Here is a 16,442-nt window from a genome sequence, read left to right as displayed (position 1 = left end):
TTTTAAAAGAAGGACCGTAAATATATTTCTGCACCAATTGTTAAAAATTTTCTTTAAAAATAAATTATAATTTAATATAAACGAATTTTTAAATATTTTTTTTTTGTTTGTTTACTTTTTAATTAAAAATACAACTTGCTTTAAAAATTAAAGGTTTAATTCACAAATCTATGGACAAACTTGATTTGGTTTTTAATCGGAGTTAAAACCACAATTTTGAACACTGTTTTGATTTAGCAATTTTTAATAACACTTATCAATAAATGTAAAATAATTTGATTTCATTAAAATTACTAAGTGCTAAAAAACTATCAAAATACGTTATTAAAACCTTACAGTAATTCCAAAATATTGCGTTAACGCATTGCGTTCAAAAAACGTAATATAAACGTTAATATTTTATTGAAAATGTTTAGATAAATTATACCCAAAATATAACTTTTCTACGACATTTACTTTAACATTTATTTTTTATAACCAAACAAAAACGTTATTATAACGCCCGTAAAGTTATATATACGTTGAGTGTTAGCTGGGTACTTTGAGTAATTCAATATTAGCTTACCCCATATGTTATATACTGTTCTTTATACTTTTATATACTTTTCTTTGTTATATACTTTTGTTTGTTTGAATATACTTTTTTTATATAAACTTTTCTTTGATATACTTTTCTTTGTTTAAATTTTTATTTCGAATTTTCAATGTTAATTTTACAATTTTTTTTAAATTTTGTTTAATAATGTAGGGGGGTAAACATATTAAATATAAAACTGTTTTTCGAGTAAATTACATGTTGAATTAATTCTCATGTGTTACAAATATTGTACCACAAGATATTAAACTATAAAAAAGTTAATTAATGTGTATATATGGATTTATTACAAATTGAATTTCTTTATTTGTTATGTTACACCCAAGTAAGTGTATAGTTATTAAAATTAAAAATAAAAAAAACACAAAAAATTAAATTACACTAAATTATAATAATATTAAAGTTGTTTTTAAAACATGATTTTCATTGTAAGTTTAAATAAAATTTAATTAATGTAAATATTAATAAATACTGTTTTTACTACCATTATACTGCAAAGAATGCAGTACATTATTATTTGTATGGTGCATAAAATGTAAGCACACAATAATAAAACATATTTAGGCCTACCTTTTTTAATGCTCTATTTACACAACAGTAAAACAAAAGTAAATTGTAATCAAACTGCTATTTTATTTTGTAACTTGTCAACAAACACATTTAAAACTGCATTGCTTTGCAGATTATTATACAGTTCCAAATAACAAAACGCTGATATATTTGTTGATAAATTTATAACTAATTTGTTAATAAAAAAAATTTATAAAAATGTAATATATTTCAGAATATAAAGTGAACAAGATGAAATATATATTGATATTATTAAGTCTAATTGTTGTTCAAGCTCAACAAAAATGCACTAGAACAGCATCTTGCATGTAAGACTTATATATAATTATTTTTCTATAAAAAAAAATTTTTAAATGCTGTCAAGTTATCAATTACGGTTAAAAAATTTAAATATTTAATTAGATGCGAGATGTCAGACAATAGTGGTGTAGTTAATCTGAAGAGTTTGTCCACAATTACTCCTCCTAAATGGAAAATAGATGGACTACATGGCTGGGTTTACCAGTATAACCCTTGTGTTGGTTTCACACATGCTCAGTACACAGACCTTGCTGTAAGTTAAAATTTTGTCCAAACTACATAAAAAGGCAACAAAATTATATTTTTTTTAACCCAAAAATTATAATTATATGTAAGTTTTTGTAATAAAATACACATTTTTAAAAATTTACTTTAACTTATTTCCGAATAGATTAACTTATAAAAACTTATTTCCGAATAGATTTTACAATACTTTGGGACCAATCCAAACGATTATTATGATCTAGGAATTCAAACTTCAGAGAATTTTACATTTTCTAATGATGGAGAGTTGTCAATATCCTATCTAGCAAGAGATGGAGTCAGGTACATTTAGTTATTTTATTAAATAAATGAAACTAATTTTTCAATTAAAAGGTTTACTGAAATTTTTTGTAATCAATAATTAAGTATCAAAAAGTTTTTGCAAGCAGTCAAAAGTAAATTAATATAAACAAATAAAAAATGATTGATACCAAAATATTTAACAAACTTTTAGATTTTCAAGAGTGATATTAATATGTGAAGCTCTATCAGTAGAACATACTCTTACTTTTGTAGGAGAACTTGTTACTACAGAATATGTAAGTTAATATTGGAACCATATATTTAACATTTCATAAGGCATTTTATTACAATAAATTCTGTTGCTGCGTTGTGATGTCAAACATTTTATTACTGGTAAAATTTTTATGAGCAATTTTATTGTGAATACCATATACTTTATTGCATAATTACCTAACTAGCTGGAACAACTTATAAAGATTAATATTTAACTTATAATTTTGTATAGGATTTTGTTCTTACTGGTCCATGTGCTTGCCCAGGCTTGTGTGATGATCATGGATTAAAAAGTAATTACAGTTATTGTATTATTTTCTTTTAAATTGGTTTCATTATTTAACTAAGCACCTATATAGTTTCTTTATTTTTCTAGTTTATTTTTGCAAGCTATTCTGACCTTGAGGTATTAAAAAATTTTAAGGTCCTTTTATATTTCGCAGGTATAAAATTAAAAACGACATAACAATTATATTTTTAGTACCTGACACTACTACAACACCAATGTCCACAACTAACTTAAATGTTAACATGACAACCCCTAATAATAATCCAGTACCTAATTTACCACAAGACTTTGACTGGAATCAAATGGGAGTTGATTTAGTTAGTTTAATATTTCACGACATGATTTTAGTAGTTTTAATCATAGCTATGATGCTTGTGCTCTTTTACTTTTATGGCTATTCACAAAATTGTTTTCGTGGTAAAAATATGATGATGCATAAATCATTTAGCAATGCCTGAAACTAAACACTACGAATAGTTGTTAACAAAGTTTTTGTGATTAATGATTTTACTGTAATTTTGTATTAAAGTGTTAAAATATCAATATATTTTCTTTTAATAATAGATATTTACTTTAACTTGAAAAAAATTATTAAGTGAATCTATAAAAACAACTAAATATTGGCATATTAAATTAATTTTTACAAAGAATAAAATTTTTTTGTTAAACTTCTGAGTTATCCTTTATATTAGTAAGCATTCAAATCTTAATAACATGGGGTTTTAGGTTTGTCTTGGCGAATTTTCAAAGGAAAATTTAAAAAATATTAGATAAGACCATTAGAATTTGAATGTTGATTAGATTTTAGGAAATATTTTGGAATATATTACTGAGAAGTTTATAAAAAAGTAAGTTGAAAATAAGTTGTGCTTAAAATAAAGCTGTCCGAAATAGTTTGGTCAGTTTCAAAAAATTTTGGATTATTTTTTTGAAAAAAACAGTAATTCATGCTGGTAGAGAGTTTTCATAATTAATACAGTTTACTTTTATTTTAAAGTGTTTAATAAATCAAATTTCGCCAAACTTTGAACGAAAGTATATGTTTACGTTAAATAAAAAATAATTCAATATATTTGAACTTGTAAATTTGCATTTTCTAGTGTTTTTTATATACAAAACTATAGAAGAAAGAATCGAAGAAAAGAAAAATATGGAACGCTTCACGATTTTGCGTGTCATCCTTGCGCAGGGGCCATGCTAATCTTCTCTGTATCGTTCCAATTTTAGTATATGTACCACCGAAGTGAGTACATTTACCTCTAATTTGCTCTCTCTAATGTACCGAGGCCTCCGCTTATAAACTACCGTTTGTGGTGCTCTATATTTTAAAACGACTTTCGTACGTAATCAACTTGTAGCGAATGAAAGCCAGATGTCTAATATGGGCTCGTCTCGACATACATCATTCATAGAAATCAGAAATTATGTTTGTAACAATGGTATTGACACTTTAAACTATGACGAAACATAAATAAAGTAATACGTATTTATAACGCGGGCAACGTTTTGAATTTATTAAAATTCATATTTATTAAATTTCAAAATCTATAATTTCTTTTTTAAAATTAAACAAAATTTCTAACAGTAAATAAATGTCATGACATGTCGGATTCAAATAATAAACGTGACGAAATTAAAATACAAAATGGAGGCAAATTAGTAAAGTTATTCAATGAAAAACGTTGTATAAAAAAAACTAACCGAAAAAAACAAACGTGAGCTGTGATACATTCTTCCGGCATTGCGTTTTGAAGCAACGCAAGTGTCACGTAGCCATAAAATCCGCCGACTTATTTTTTAAGGAATCGACCAACCAGTTTAGCGAAAAGCAATGGGCGTGTTTTTTTAGCCAATAACTTACAGACGAAATTTAGATGGTTTTAGGTAATGAGCTAATAATACGTTTGATTTTTGTTTATAAATGAATAAAAAAATCAAGTTTTTAGGCGTAAAAAGCAACTTTAAAACCGTGTGAAATTCGTCGCCTTCAATTCACTTTGAAACAACCTTGAGCGCGCGTGTTCGCAAAATGATCACGCGGCGACAGCGTGTTGAAACTAAAGACGGTATTTCTCAGATTTCAAGGGTTAATAATAGACAATCTGACAGGTTTGGTCAATATAAGGCAAGCTTCATGTTTGTAAAAACAAAAATAAATTAAATAGTTGCAAACTGCGGAACCAGCAACTCGATTGGCTGAAAAATAAGCTTGATTAATGACCGCATGACGTATTATCACCAGGCACTCAGGGGTGGGTTTGCTAAATCGAATGCGCTTTATATCAGAATAAATAGACGTGAATAATAGCTAGTCGGCAAAAGTTTTAGTTTGTTTTTGCCGTTTTATATTCTATCAGTTGTTGTTAAAATGTCTACAAAAGCTAATATTTGTTTATTATAAAATTGTAAGTGCAACCGTTTGACTTTTTTTATTCTAAATTTAGAAATCTTCATTTTTGGTAATTTTAAGTTTCATTTTTATAAAACTAACAAAACAAGATGGTTCTTAGCGTTGGAATTAATGGATTTGGCCGTATTGGTCGCTTGGTAACCAGAGCTGCAGCAGCTAACTCTAACATCCAAATTGTATCCATCAATGATCCATTTATCAACCTTGAATACATGGTTTACATGTTCAAATATGACTCCACACATGGTACCTTCCAAGGTGATGTTAGCCACAAGGATGGAAAACTAGTCATCAATGGAGCATCTATTACTGTTCATGCAGAACGTGACCCATCCAACATCCCATGGGCAAAAGACGGAGCTGAATACGTCGTAGAATCAACTGGTGTTTTTACAACTATTGAAAAGGCCTCGGCTCATCTTAAGGGAGGTGCAAAGCATGTTATCATTTCTGCTCCATCGGCTGATGCACCAATGTTTGTTATGGGTGTGAATGAAGAAAAATATGACCCGAATATGAAGGTTGTTAGCAATGCTTCCTGCACAACCAACTGTCTTGCTCCTTTGGCTAAAGTCATTTATGACAATTTTGGCATTGAGGAAGGCTTGATGACCACTATTCACTCCTATACTGCAACCCAGAAGACTGTTGATGGACCGAGTGCCAAAAACTGGCGTGATGGCCGTGGAGCAGCACAAAACATCATTCCCGCTTCCACAGGTGCTGCCAAAGCTGTAGGAAAGGTTATCCCAGAGCTTCTTGGAAAATTGACCGGCATGGCATTCCGTGTTCCAACCCCAAATGTTTCTGTCGTTGATTTGACCGTACGTTTGGGCAAAGCTGCGACCTATGACCAGATTAAAGCCACTGTGAAAGCGGCGTCGGAATCTAAGGCATTGTGTGGAATTCTAGGCTACACTGAAGACCAAGTCGTCTCGTGTGACTTCAATGGTGACAAGAGAAGCAGTATTTTCGATGCTGGTGCAGGAATTGCTCTTAACGATCGTTTCGTGAAGCTGGTGACATGGTACGACAACGAGTTTGGCTACAGCAACCGAGTTGTTGACTTGATGCTCTACATGCATGCCAAGCAATAAATAAAATCCCAAACTTGTATACTTTATCTGCATGCGTTTAACACAAATATTATTAATGGTTTATATCTATCTGCTGTAGTTGTTATATTTGTAATTTATCCAAACAGTTCATTAATATCACTGTTTTCTAAAAGTTCATAGTATTATTGCTTTGCAATTAAAAAAACATAAATAATTATAATAATTTAAATACAGGTTGTGTTTTACATGGTTTAATTTTGGAAGTACAAATAAAAATATAAAATGTTGTATTGGTGGTCATTTTTACCCTTGCCAAACAAAAGTATATATATTTAGAATTATATATTAGTTATATTCTTACCCTTAAATTTTTTTTATTGTTACTCAGCTGCAAAAATGAATTTGATTTACAAAGCATAACAGAGAGTATTCTAATATTTAAATTAATATACAATCTTCCTGTTATGACAAAATAACCTTTATGCTATTTATAAAGTGATTAACTAGTTTTGAATGCTTCTTTTTTAACCAAACAAAACTGTAGTTTGTTAAATAATCCCCTACAAATATCCTAATTTAACAGAAATATAATGAGAGGATGTTTTAAATATTAAAATAGGATTTATTGATAAGTTAAATACTTAAGGTTAGTTTGGAATTTGATATCAAATTTCTAACGTGAACTCTTAAGAAGTAAAAGTATTATGTAACGCAATTGTTTTATTTAATCTTAACACGAACTGTTTTTTAGTTAAACAATAGCCTTTCACATACAATACTTAGTGTAAATTTCAAAAGCCAAATCTGTGTAACACACTGCTATAAAAACGGTTTTAAAAATATTTCCAAAAATTAAAAAAATAGATATTTTGAGAAATATTTCAATAACTTGTTTCTTTTATAAATACACTTCAACATCGCATTGCAATCTTTTAAACGAAAAATCTAAACCTGATTTTAAGTAAACCATAAAAAGCATTAAAAGCTGTGGAACATATTGGTAAAAATTTTAAAATCTGAGGCATTTTTTTTGTTAAATCAGTCTTAGTAAATAGTTATAAAGGGGGAAGGTGTAGACATTGTGCTGTGTTTAACATAATGTAAATCGTGCAACATTAATGTGTCTTCAAACAGGTGTAAATTTGACGGAGGTTTACATTTCAACTCCAAACCTAGTAATTATAAAATAGTTGCATAAAAAGTTAATTAAAATGATTACCACAGTCAAATATGGGTTTAAAATTGGTTTAATTTGTTTTACCCTTGTTAAATCGTGTTGATGTTATATAATCAGATATCGGCAATGAGACATTTTTTTGATTTATAATTTCAAGTTCGGCAACTCTTTTTCTATTTCTAAACAAAAAATAACTTAGTAGTAATAAGGTTAAAAGGTAAATACATTCAAAAGAGCTTCACATTTTTAGGATGAAAATTTTAAACATTTAGCTAATGATAGGTACTTACATTTTTTGTTTTTCATTTTCTTGTTGATTTCCGGGCTTCTGGCAGTTAGGACAATAACCATTAAACACATTTGAATCACTATTCGTTGACTTTGGTAGATTTGAGATAAAAAACACAGTCTCCAAAAGTGTGAAAACTTGAACAGAGTTGGCTTTAACGTCAGGTTGAAATGGTACAGCTGTAGGTTGATCTAACTTTAAATCAAGTTGAGTTTGTTGGTTGTCCATTTCCTCAAGTATTTCATCGATATCTGTCACATTTTCTGCCTCCAGAACAGATTTAAGAGTTTCATCTGTTAATAAAAATGGTCTTTATTAATAGATAAGTGGTTTGGAATTATAAACAAATAACAAGACAAAATAATTAGTTTTTATTAAACCTAAATGAAATGTAAAATTTAAACACAAAGTTTAACTTAATGTAGAGTTAATTTGTCCAGTATTTAACAATGAAACATGAAAAAGGAAATTCAATAACAACATTACAGTTCTTTACACAAGTATTCTAAATCATTACCATTCTTATTTAGTATAATTTCCAGTTGTATTACAGTTCCATTGTTATTGACACTTTGTGGTAATGGATATGGTGCTCCGGGTACACTTGATCTCATGTTGTCTCCTATTGAACGTGCAATCATCACTGCGCCAATCGTTGTCAAAATAACACTTCCATATACGGCAAAGCAAGCACAGATTGTCTTAATTTTTAAAAGAAAGGTTAACACTATAAGCTAAAAACCTGTAAGTGCATTAACACACACACTTCCACACACATTATAAGAAAGTTAACATCATTTTAAACCAATAAAAAACACTCACAAACTAAGTGCATGTACTTTAAGATTGCTTAATTTTACAATGTCAGCTTTATTAACACAAGAGTATATCAAACTACTAAAAAAAACAGTTTAGTAAGCATAAAATTCTGTTTAATAAACTCATGATCAGCAAAAATCAATTTTAAATACACTTTAACAAAGGTTTTGGGTTAAACATACCTTAGTTAAATAATTGAGTGTAAACTTCATGTGAGTAAGGAAATTAGGATTTTCAGCTAAGCAGTCCATGTCAGTATAAGAAAACCAACCCCTATCAAGTCCTTGTTCCATAGCTAACCTATTTTTTTATACAAATGTTTACAAAATATTGTATAGATAAGAAGAAATTTTAAAAAACACAACCTATTTAAACATTTTAGGCCTTTATAAATAATTTTAAACCATTGTAAAGTTTGCAAAAATGTATATAACCGCTATTTAAAAAGTTCTGTAAGGAATATATATAAAAATAAATGTAATAGAAATGTAAAAATTAAATGTATATAATAATAGTAAATGTAATAAAAATTTTAATTTGATATGTAAAAAGCCATACTGCAAGAATATTAAAAATAATAGCATAACTGAATAAAGCAATAGCATAACTGTATAATATTTACCTTCGCTCAAACAATTCTAACATTCTGGTAAACTCTGCTTTTCTAACCAAAACTCTCCAATCGATTGCTTTTAAAAATTGAGCCTCCAAATTATTAACATGATCAGTATCTGATAACCCTGACGCAGCCCATTCATCGTTGAAAACTTCTTCGCTTATTCCTTCGTCGTACAAAAATTTTGATGCTACCATCTAAAAAAATACAAAATTAATTTACAGATAAAAATAGGAAAAAATTATGTCAAATAAAGCAATTAATAAAAACCAGAAAACATATGATTACCTAAAAAACTATTTAAATAAACATTACTTAAAATACAACTATAAACAACTTGTTTTATACAAAAATAATGGCTCACCATTGAAACAAGAAATAAATTAGAAGAAGAAATATTTTCAAGATATTCTGGATTTCGGTTTGAAAGTCGTTCAAGATAAATCATAGCAAGCAGCAAAGAACATGGTGATATACAAGCATCCCTGTTTAAACCACAAAAATTAAAATAAAAATTTTTATGCCAATCTCTGTTTTGTAAAATGAAAATAGCCTAATACTTTTAATTTTAGATTCTACTTCATATAGGCTTAGCTTTTGATAGTTTGTGGTTCAACCTTAGTTTAACATGGAAAAGAAAACAAATATAAATAGTTTTCAATACTAACAAGATAAAGTTATTTACATAACAAAGGTGTTACAATTTCCTTAATTAGTTTAATTACAATACAAGATATAACACTCTTTTATATAAATCATAAGTAATACATATATTTCAAATGTAGATTTACCTAGCTACCCTTGAGGCATATCTATGACCAAGTTTTCCAAAGGATCCCGGTGCAACTTTCCGAAATGATTCTACTGTTGCCTCTAAAATACAAAAAAAAAAAAATTAAAACAAAAAACTTTTAATATTAATTTAAAAAGAATAGCCCAAAAAATGTAAAATCATTAGAGATTTTAAAACTATTTTGGATGTAATGATTTAAACTTATCTACTGTTTTGATTTATAGTTTTTTATATAAATCCTACTTTTTTACTAACTTGTGATTGGAAAAGAAATTGTTTCTTTAACTGGTGTTTTATTAGGTGAATAATAAAAAGTTTTTCGTAATCTATCTGACAGTTCTTGGTGTGAAAAACTTTCCTAAAACAATAATGGTTTAGTATATTATAACTTAAACAATAAAGATAATAATAAAATAAATTGACATAGAAAATTACTTAAACTGTTATTAAAATTAAACTTTAACAAAAAAAATTGTTGCTTTACCGAATCAATTAAAGCTGAATTATTTTCCAGCTGAGATTTTTGAAGCAATTCTTCCATTTCATTCCAATTCATTTTTAAAGTTTTAGTTTTTAGTGTTTAACATTCCAAAATTTTAACCTAATTATTATCCTATCTGTATAAATTATAAACTTTGGTTTAACAACAGACAATGTAGACCATTCCCAAAATAACTTTTAGCTTAAGTTGAAATGTATACAAAGAGTTATTGAACTTTTTGTTATCTATTTTTATAAAATATGCGTCATGATAATGTTACGCAAACGCCTGACATTCTGTTCACAGTAAATTGTAAAATAAATTAACCAGGCGTGCTTGTAGCAACATGTGTCAAAATTATGTGGCAACATAAAAGGTGTGCCAATACAAATTTTGACACAAAAATGTTGTATAAAAAGCAATGAATAAAACAGATTTGAATTAAAATAAGGACATATAAGGGTAAGAAATTAAAAACAAAATAATAAAATTAATTTTTTATTTTAATAAATAATTTATAAATATTTTTTACAATAAAAATGCCATATCACTACTCTGTTGCGTAATAGACGTGGCAAAAATTATCTTATGTCGCCATTACTTTGTTTATTTATTAGAAGTTTAAGATGTTAACCTACGGACGATATAAACCTGCAAAGTAAATCGTTTTTATTAAAAGAATTCATTTAAAAATTATATAAAAATTAACGAGTATTTATTTATCTACTTCAGCAAAAAGTATATCTTAAATTTTAAGTGTCAGTTTTAGCCTAAATGTTGATTTCTGCTAAATTCTTATTTTTACAAGTAGTAGAAGACATTTTACTATGGATTTTTTAGTATTTTTATTAGTAACCATCGGACTTTTATTTTTGCAGGGGTGAGTCCTGTAGAATAATCATATATACACTTTGATAGATCTAGGCAAACTTTAAATTTAGCCAAAATTAGCTATGATAATGTAGCCTTCCTCCTATCTAAAAAGATAACTTGTTTATTTTGTTTAGATTCGAAGTCCTGGCAGGTGTTCATTATTACCAATCGTTGAACACGACTATCAGAGACAGAATAGTGGGAAAGCACAACGAACTTAGGCAGGCTGTACAACCAGCAGCCTCTAATATGATGTTGTTGAAATGGGATTACAAATTAGCAAAACAAGCAGTAGCCTACTCCAGGACATGTCCAATTATAAACGATAAAAGAGATGTAAGAGCTATTTCCTACCAGTTAGCTAATGCAGTAGCCTAAGTTTTATATTGTTTTAATTAGCGGGCTAACATTACGACTTTAGGAAGCAAGTGCTAGCCCTAATTCTAGTGAAAAATATAAAAACTTTTGCAACAAATTTATTTAGGCTGTGAATAGCTGGAATGGTGAATATGCCTGGGTAGGCGAGAATATTTATATCAGTTCAAATATAACTTTGGACAGTGATTATTTTGACGTTGCAGTACAAAAATGGTTTGACCAAAGTCAAAATTACAATTTCGAAAACTCAGAATGTCAATTGGAAACGGAATGTGGCCATTATAAACAGGTTCAAAGGTTTAATAGTTTGTAATTAACGTTTTTATTCAAAATTACACAATTCCAGAATAAAAAAAAAATTTTACACCGTATTTACAGTTAGTTTGGGCCGCTACATATTTAGTTGGATGTGGTTTAACTACTTGCCAAGATATGGAGATTACATCACATAGTGAAGGCAAAACTATATTATACGAAAAACCAAATATATTTGTTTGTAGATACTACCCTGGCGGCAACGTTTGTCGTAAGTATTAGGTGTTAAAAATGAAAAATTCTGGAAATTTCTTACTTACCAAAATTCTTAAATTAACGTCCATTTTTTAGCTAATGTTAACCCGTACAGAAAAGGCGAATTTTGTTCAGAATGCCCATTAAATACTGTATGTAAAAATACAACAAAATTATGCAACAATTCTAATCGAATAACAGGTATAAAAAGAACCGTTTTTTGCCTATTAAAGTTTATCAATAGCCTTATATTTCCTTAAAATTAGATTATTATTATTTTATAAATGCTTAAATTTTATTGGGAAAGAGTTATATAGTGATGCATCTTAAAAATTGATATTTATGTTTTAGGTCAAAGGTATGAATGCGTTTTTATGGCAATTTTATCAGCTCTTCTTGTTCTTGCTTTCTAACCAAAACTGTCAAAGAATTTTTTATTCTAACACCTTCAAAGAAACAGAGTAGAAAAAGTTAACCAAAAATTAATTTTTTATGTCAACTTACTACAGTATGATTTTAAATATGATATATTGTTTAATTTTGTAACAAATCGATCAATTGCAAATTGAATTTTGAGTGTAGTAACAAAAAGATATAAATATATTGCGACATTAGTATATAAACTTAGATATAAGTGTATTTAAGGTAAATTATGTTAGTTCGTAATTTTTAAGGCAAACTTCCGTTTAGTACTATGTATAACACAGTGGTTAGCTATATTACCTACAGACTATTAACTAAATATGACTAATTTAAACAGAACCAGGTTAAACTTTAGAGTATGTTTAAACACATTTCATATGAATAAAAACAAAGTCAAAATATGATAAAAATCTAGGTACTTATCAAGTGTAACTAATTGAACTAAACATAAAATTTAATTTGAGATATATCAAAGTGTAAACCCCTTTAAAGGAAGAATTACCACCACCATTTTTACATTTTCTAACCTAATCTTGGATGCCCGATAACAGTAAACTAGACATTTAAATCAACTTGAAAAATTTCTGCCAGAGCTAAAACCGTCTTGACCATATGATCGACCTCCTTGGTTGAAAACTCGATCAAACGAACCTTTTTGATTTTGTTTTCCACCTCTCGCCCACCTACTTCCACCATCTAAAAAGAAAACATTTTAAAACTGATCCAAATTTTATAAAATTACATTAACTTAAAATTTTGTGATGTTTAAAAGTTTTAAATTACCTGATCTTGCACTTTGGGGCCGGTCGTTCCCACCACGTCCTGTTAATAACAAATAAAAACATAAGTTAAATCAATAAACTAAACCTAAAAGTTTAATTAAAGAAGCAAATTGTGCCAAAAATATTACAGGTAAGTAAACGCTGATGCAAATTTTGTTTAAATTTTAGTCATTATATTAATATACCTCCTCTATATCCTCCTCTTCCCCGGTTAAATCCTCCGCCACGTCCACCTCCTCTTTCTATTAATTACAAAATATAAAAAATAATAACCATAAAAAAAAGTTATTTTTGCTTAACAAAGCATGATCAAATATGACTTTTAAAGAAAACCTATACGAGTAATTACTTAAAAACTGCTGTGAATATAATAAGAGTATGAAGTCAACTTACGGGGCCCAGGATCTTGTCTCTTCTGCCAACTTGGCATCTCAGCAGGAGGTGGAGCAACTTCATTTGTTCTTCCACCTCTGTCTGGGACCTTGAAAGTCAAAATTAAAAAATAAATCACTTTTGAGCTTGCATATTTATTATTATATACTAACTAGTCAATAGCCAGCCCTACCGATGGGATTTTAATTGTCATAATATGGTGGCAACTTACAATTAATATTTGCCAACGATAATTTATTTGTGCACCATAAACTGTAGTTTTATTTATATTGTAGAGCTAAAAATTCGACTTACTTTAAATACATCATCCACTAAGCCCAATGTATATAAATATATAAACTTACCTTGCCAATTAAAACTTTGTTAATTGCGCAACTATGGCGTGTAGACCCTGAGGATGTTTTACTTACTTGACAGAGATCTAACCACAAAAAAATTAAATTAATAAAAAGAAGAATGTAAAAATCAAGAATAAAGATTTTTACATATTACTATTTTTTAATATATGCATACTAGAAATAAAACATAAATTTTTAGCAGAATAAAAAATTGATATAGTTACCTTCCTTGGCTGCTAATAAGTCAGCAATAGACACGGTAGAATCAGGTGACATATTGTGTCGTTTTATTTGATATGCTTCAGCCATGCTATTCACATTAGCCTTAAATACAAAATTAAGTCAAAAATTGGTATGACAGATTAAGTACAATAAGAATGTCACATTATTGTAATTGTAAATTAAAATATTTAAAAAAAAATTTAATGTTATGTTTTTACTGTTAAATATACTTAATCAAACTCTTTTTATTGCGGTGAAAAATTGTTTATATAAATCCTATTTAATATAACTAAATATTTTTATATAAAATAAAGTAACCTTGGCTCTATCTGACCAATTAAATGAAGATACAGTAACATCCAATCTTTTTAACAACATAAATCTTCTCATTGTATATTCTTTAACTAATGCTTCGTTTAATAATTCTAATTTTTCCCAATATTCATGACTTAGGTTTTGTTTTATTATTGGCTTACTTAAACAACTGCTTGGTAGATTTGTTACAATTCCTTGTAGCTTAAAACAAAAAAAGAATTTTTAATTATTAAAATTTATAAGCTGTTTACATTTAGGCCTAATGTTATTATAAATACCATGCTACTATATATGTTAAAAAACTTCTAATTTTTATCTTAAATTAAAAATTAACTAATAAATAAATACCTTTTTTGTTATTCCTGATAAAAATTGTTCTAATGTTATGTTGTCATTAGGTTTACTTAAATTTAAGGAGATGCAAATTAGTTTTAATTCATTAAATATCGAGTTTTCTGATTCCTATCAAAAAGTAAAGAAAAAAAAGGTAAATAAACTATTTTTAGAAATGTTAATGAAAGTACATTAGTAGCTTAATATGTTTGAAACAATAAAAAAATGTTTAAAAATGTCACTTTTTTACCTTTTTATTGACTGGGTTATTATGGTAATATATCTTTGCTGCTTGAAGTTCAGATAAAAGAAAAACTAAAACAAAAGATTTTTATTTAAAATTGTGCTACTTTAAATCCTACAAATATATAATAAATTACTATTTTTTATGTTTTAATATATTCTAAATTTGAACTTACATAGTAACTGAAGGCAATGGTGTTTAGTTTTAAATCTCTCAGTTAAGTTACCAGTAGTTAAAGCTTCGTAAGGGCAACCATACTCAGTTAAAAAATTACTTAATTCCTGTGTAAAATTTTCTACATTGGTTGTACCTTAAAAAATATATAATTGTTTTTTAAAAATTAAATGTTTTTTTAAATATGAATTAATTTTTAAAGTTGTAAAATTAAATTTTTTTTTTATATAAACAAAATTATATATATACATATATGTGTTTTAACAATAATATAAAAATTTAAATAACCTTTTTTTTAGTAAAATATTCTTAAAATTTTACCTTTAATTTGGTGAATTTTATTTTCTATATCATAAAACAAAGACAGTTGATTTGCTATTGAAGATATTAAGTATGTAAATTTAGCAGAATTTAAACCCAATAATAATTCTTCCAGCAATATATTTTCATCTTTTAAATCACCATCATATCTTTAGTAAAAATATTAATATAATACTTATAAATATCCACAATAAATATGTAGTATCCTACAATGGCTAATTCTTAATAAATGCAACAAAGGCTGTAACCATAGTCCATACATACATGTACGGAATATGCTTTAACACACAATGGCATAACACATAGGTTGATTACCGCTGACAGCCTTATTACAAAATAGTAAAAAACGATACACTATTTTCGTATTTCAGGTATTTCATGAAAGATAACAGTTAAAGTTTTGTAACACTAAAAAAATGGTAAGACCAAAATCTAACTTACCCAATATCGTCAAAAATATCCAATACATCGTTTAGAAGAGACATAATTTCTTCGTTGTCTTGTTAAGGTGAAATATTGACAACAACAAACATACACATGTCAATCAATTTTGCGACAGAATTTGTAACCGATTTGACACGAGTCACAAGTCACTTCAAATTTTTAGTGCAGTGCCATACAACAAAATAATATTTCAATACGTGCTAAATAAAATTTAAATTAATTATAATTTAAAACACACCTAATATTAATTAACGAATTTTTCATTAAGTTTTTAATATAAAAATTGACTTTTAATAATTTATAGATTGTAAATTTGTTTTTTTTGCCAAAATATGTTTTATAGCATTTTTTATTTATTAAAAATTTAACTAAGTTTTTTTAACTGTTAAAAAAATCGAATAAATACTAAACAATAAATATCGTAATAAAAACGTAACTGTATTTAAACTTGATAAAATTAGGTTGCAATTTTTATTATAAGTAAATAATAAAATAATCAAACAGAATAATTTAAT

The 16,442-nt window shown here is 27.4% G+C and overlaps 4 protein-coding genes and 1 non-coding gene across 5 annotated transcripts; 2 read left to right on the top strand and 3 right to left on the bottom strand.

Moving 5' to 3' along the window:
• Nucleotides 1-3,678: 3,678 nt before the first annotated feature.
• LOC145744323 (U6 spliceosomal RNA) lies at nucleotides 3,679-3,785 on the bottom strand. Its single transcript, XR_014281188.1, has one exon. It is a non-coding gene; the product is annotated as a U6 spliceosomal RNA (small nuclear RNA).
• Nucleotides 3,786-4,982: 1,197 nt separating this feature from the next.
• On the top strand, nucleotides 4,983-6,290 carry LOC145743912 (glyceraldehyde-3-phosphate dehydrogenase-like). The gene has a single exon (XM_082561977.1). It carries the CDS (start codon nucleotides 5,034-5,036, stop codon nucleotides 6,039-6,041), a length of 1,008 nt encoding a protein of 335 aa, XP_082418103.1. The 5' UTR covers nucleotides 4,983-5,033; the 3' UTR covers nucleotides 6,042-6,290.
• A 406-nt stretch (nucleotides 6,291-6,696) lies between these two features.
• Nucleotides 6,697-10,315, bottom strand: LOC145742973 (protein CNPPD1-like). The gene is made up of 10 exons (XM_082560820.1): nucleotides 10,181-10,315; nucleotides 9,952-10,054; nucleotides 9,695-9,776; nucleotides 9,268-9,388; nucleotides 8,910-9,100; nucleotides 8,470-8,587; nucleotides 7,986-8,169; nucleotides 7,470-7,761; nucleotides 7,264-7,358; nucleotides 6,697-7,174 (listed from the first exon to the last, which is right to left on the bottom strand). Exons 1-10 carry the CDS (start codon nucleotides 10,250-10,252, stop codon nucleotides 7,047-7,049), a joined length of 1,386 nt encoding a protein of 461 aa, XP_082416946.1. The 5' UTR covers nucleotides 10,253-10,315; the 3' UTR covers nucleotides 6,697-7,046.
• Nucleotides 10,316-10,803: 488 nt separating this feature from the next.
• On the top strand, nucleotides 10,804-12,351 carry LOC145741347 (GLIPR1-like protein 1). Its single transcript, XM_082558922.1, has 6 exons — nucleotides 10,804-10,835; nucleotides 11,185-11,419; nucleotides 11,535-11,717; nucleotides 11,807-11,954; nucleotides 12,035-12,139; nucleotides 12,290-12,351. Exons 1-6 carry the CDS (start codon nucleotides 10,804-10,806, stop codon nucleotides 12,349-12,351), a joined length of 765 nt encoding a protein of 254 aa, XP_082415048.1.
• Nucleotides 12,352-12,522: 171 nt separating this feature from the next.
• On the bottom strand, nucleotides 12,523-16,033 carry LOC145743086 (protein FAM98A-like). Its single transcript, XM_082560970.1, has 12 exons — nucleotides 15,925-16,033; nucleotides 15,484-15,632; nucleotides 15,164-15,298; nucleotides 14,995-15,059; nucleotides 14,760-14,873; nucleotides 14,415-14,612; nucleotides 14,099-14,198; nucleotides 13,881-13,957; nucleotides 13,537-13,624; nucleotides 13,329-13,385; nucleotides 13,145-13,183; nucleotides 12,523-13,057 (listed from the first exon to the last, which is right to left on the bottom strand). The coding sequence occupies exons 1-12, from the start codon at nucleotides 15,966-15,968 to the stop codon at nucleotides 12,930-12,932; spliced, it is 1,194 nt and encodes a 397-aa protein (XP_082417096.1). The 5' UTR covers nucleotides 15,969-16,033; the 3' UTR covers nucleotides 12,523-12,929.
• Nucleotides 16,034-16,442: the final 409 nt, after the last annotated feature.

Source organism: Corella eumyota, chromosome 2 (assembly GCF_963082875.1).
Source record: "Corella eumyota chromosome 2, kaCorEumy4.1, whole genome shotgun sequence".
NCBI lineage: Eukaryota > Metazoa > Chordata > Ascidiacea > Phlebobranchia > Corellidae > Corella > Corella eumyota.
Note: the sequence above shows the minus strand (reverse complement) of the source record. Positions and strands in the feature narration are given on the sequence as shown.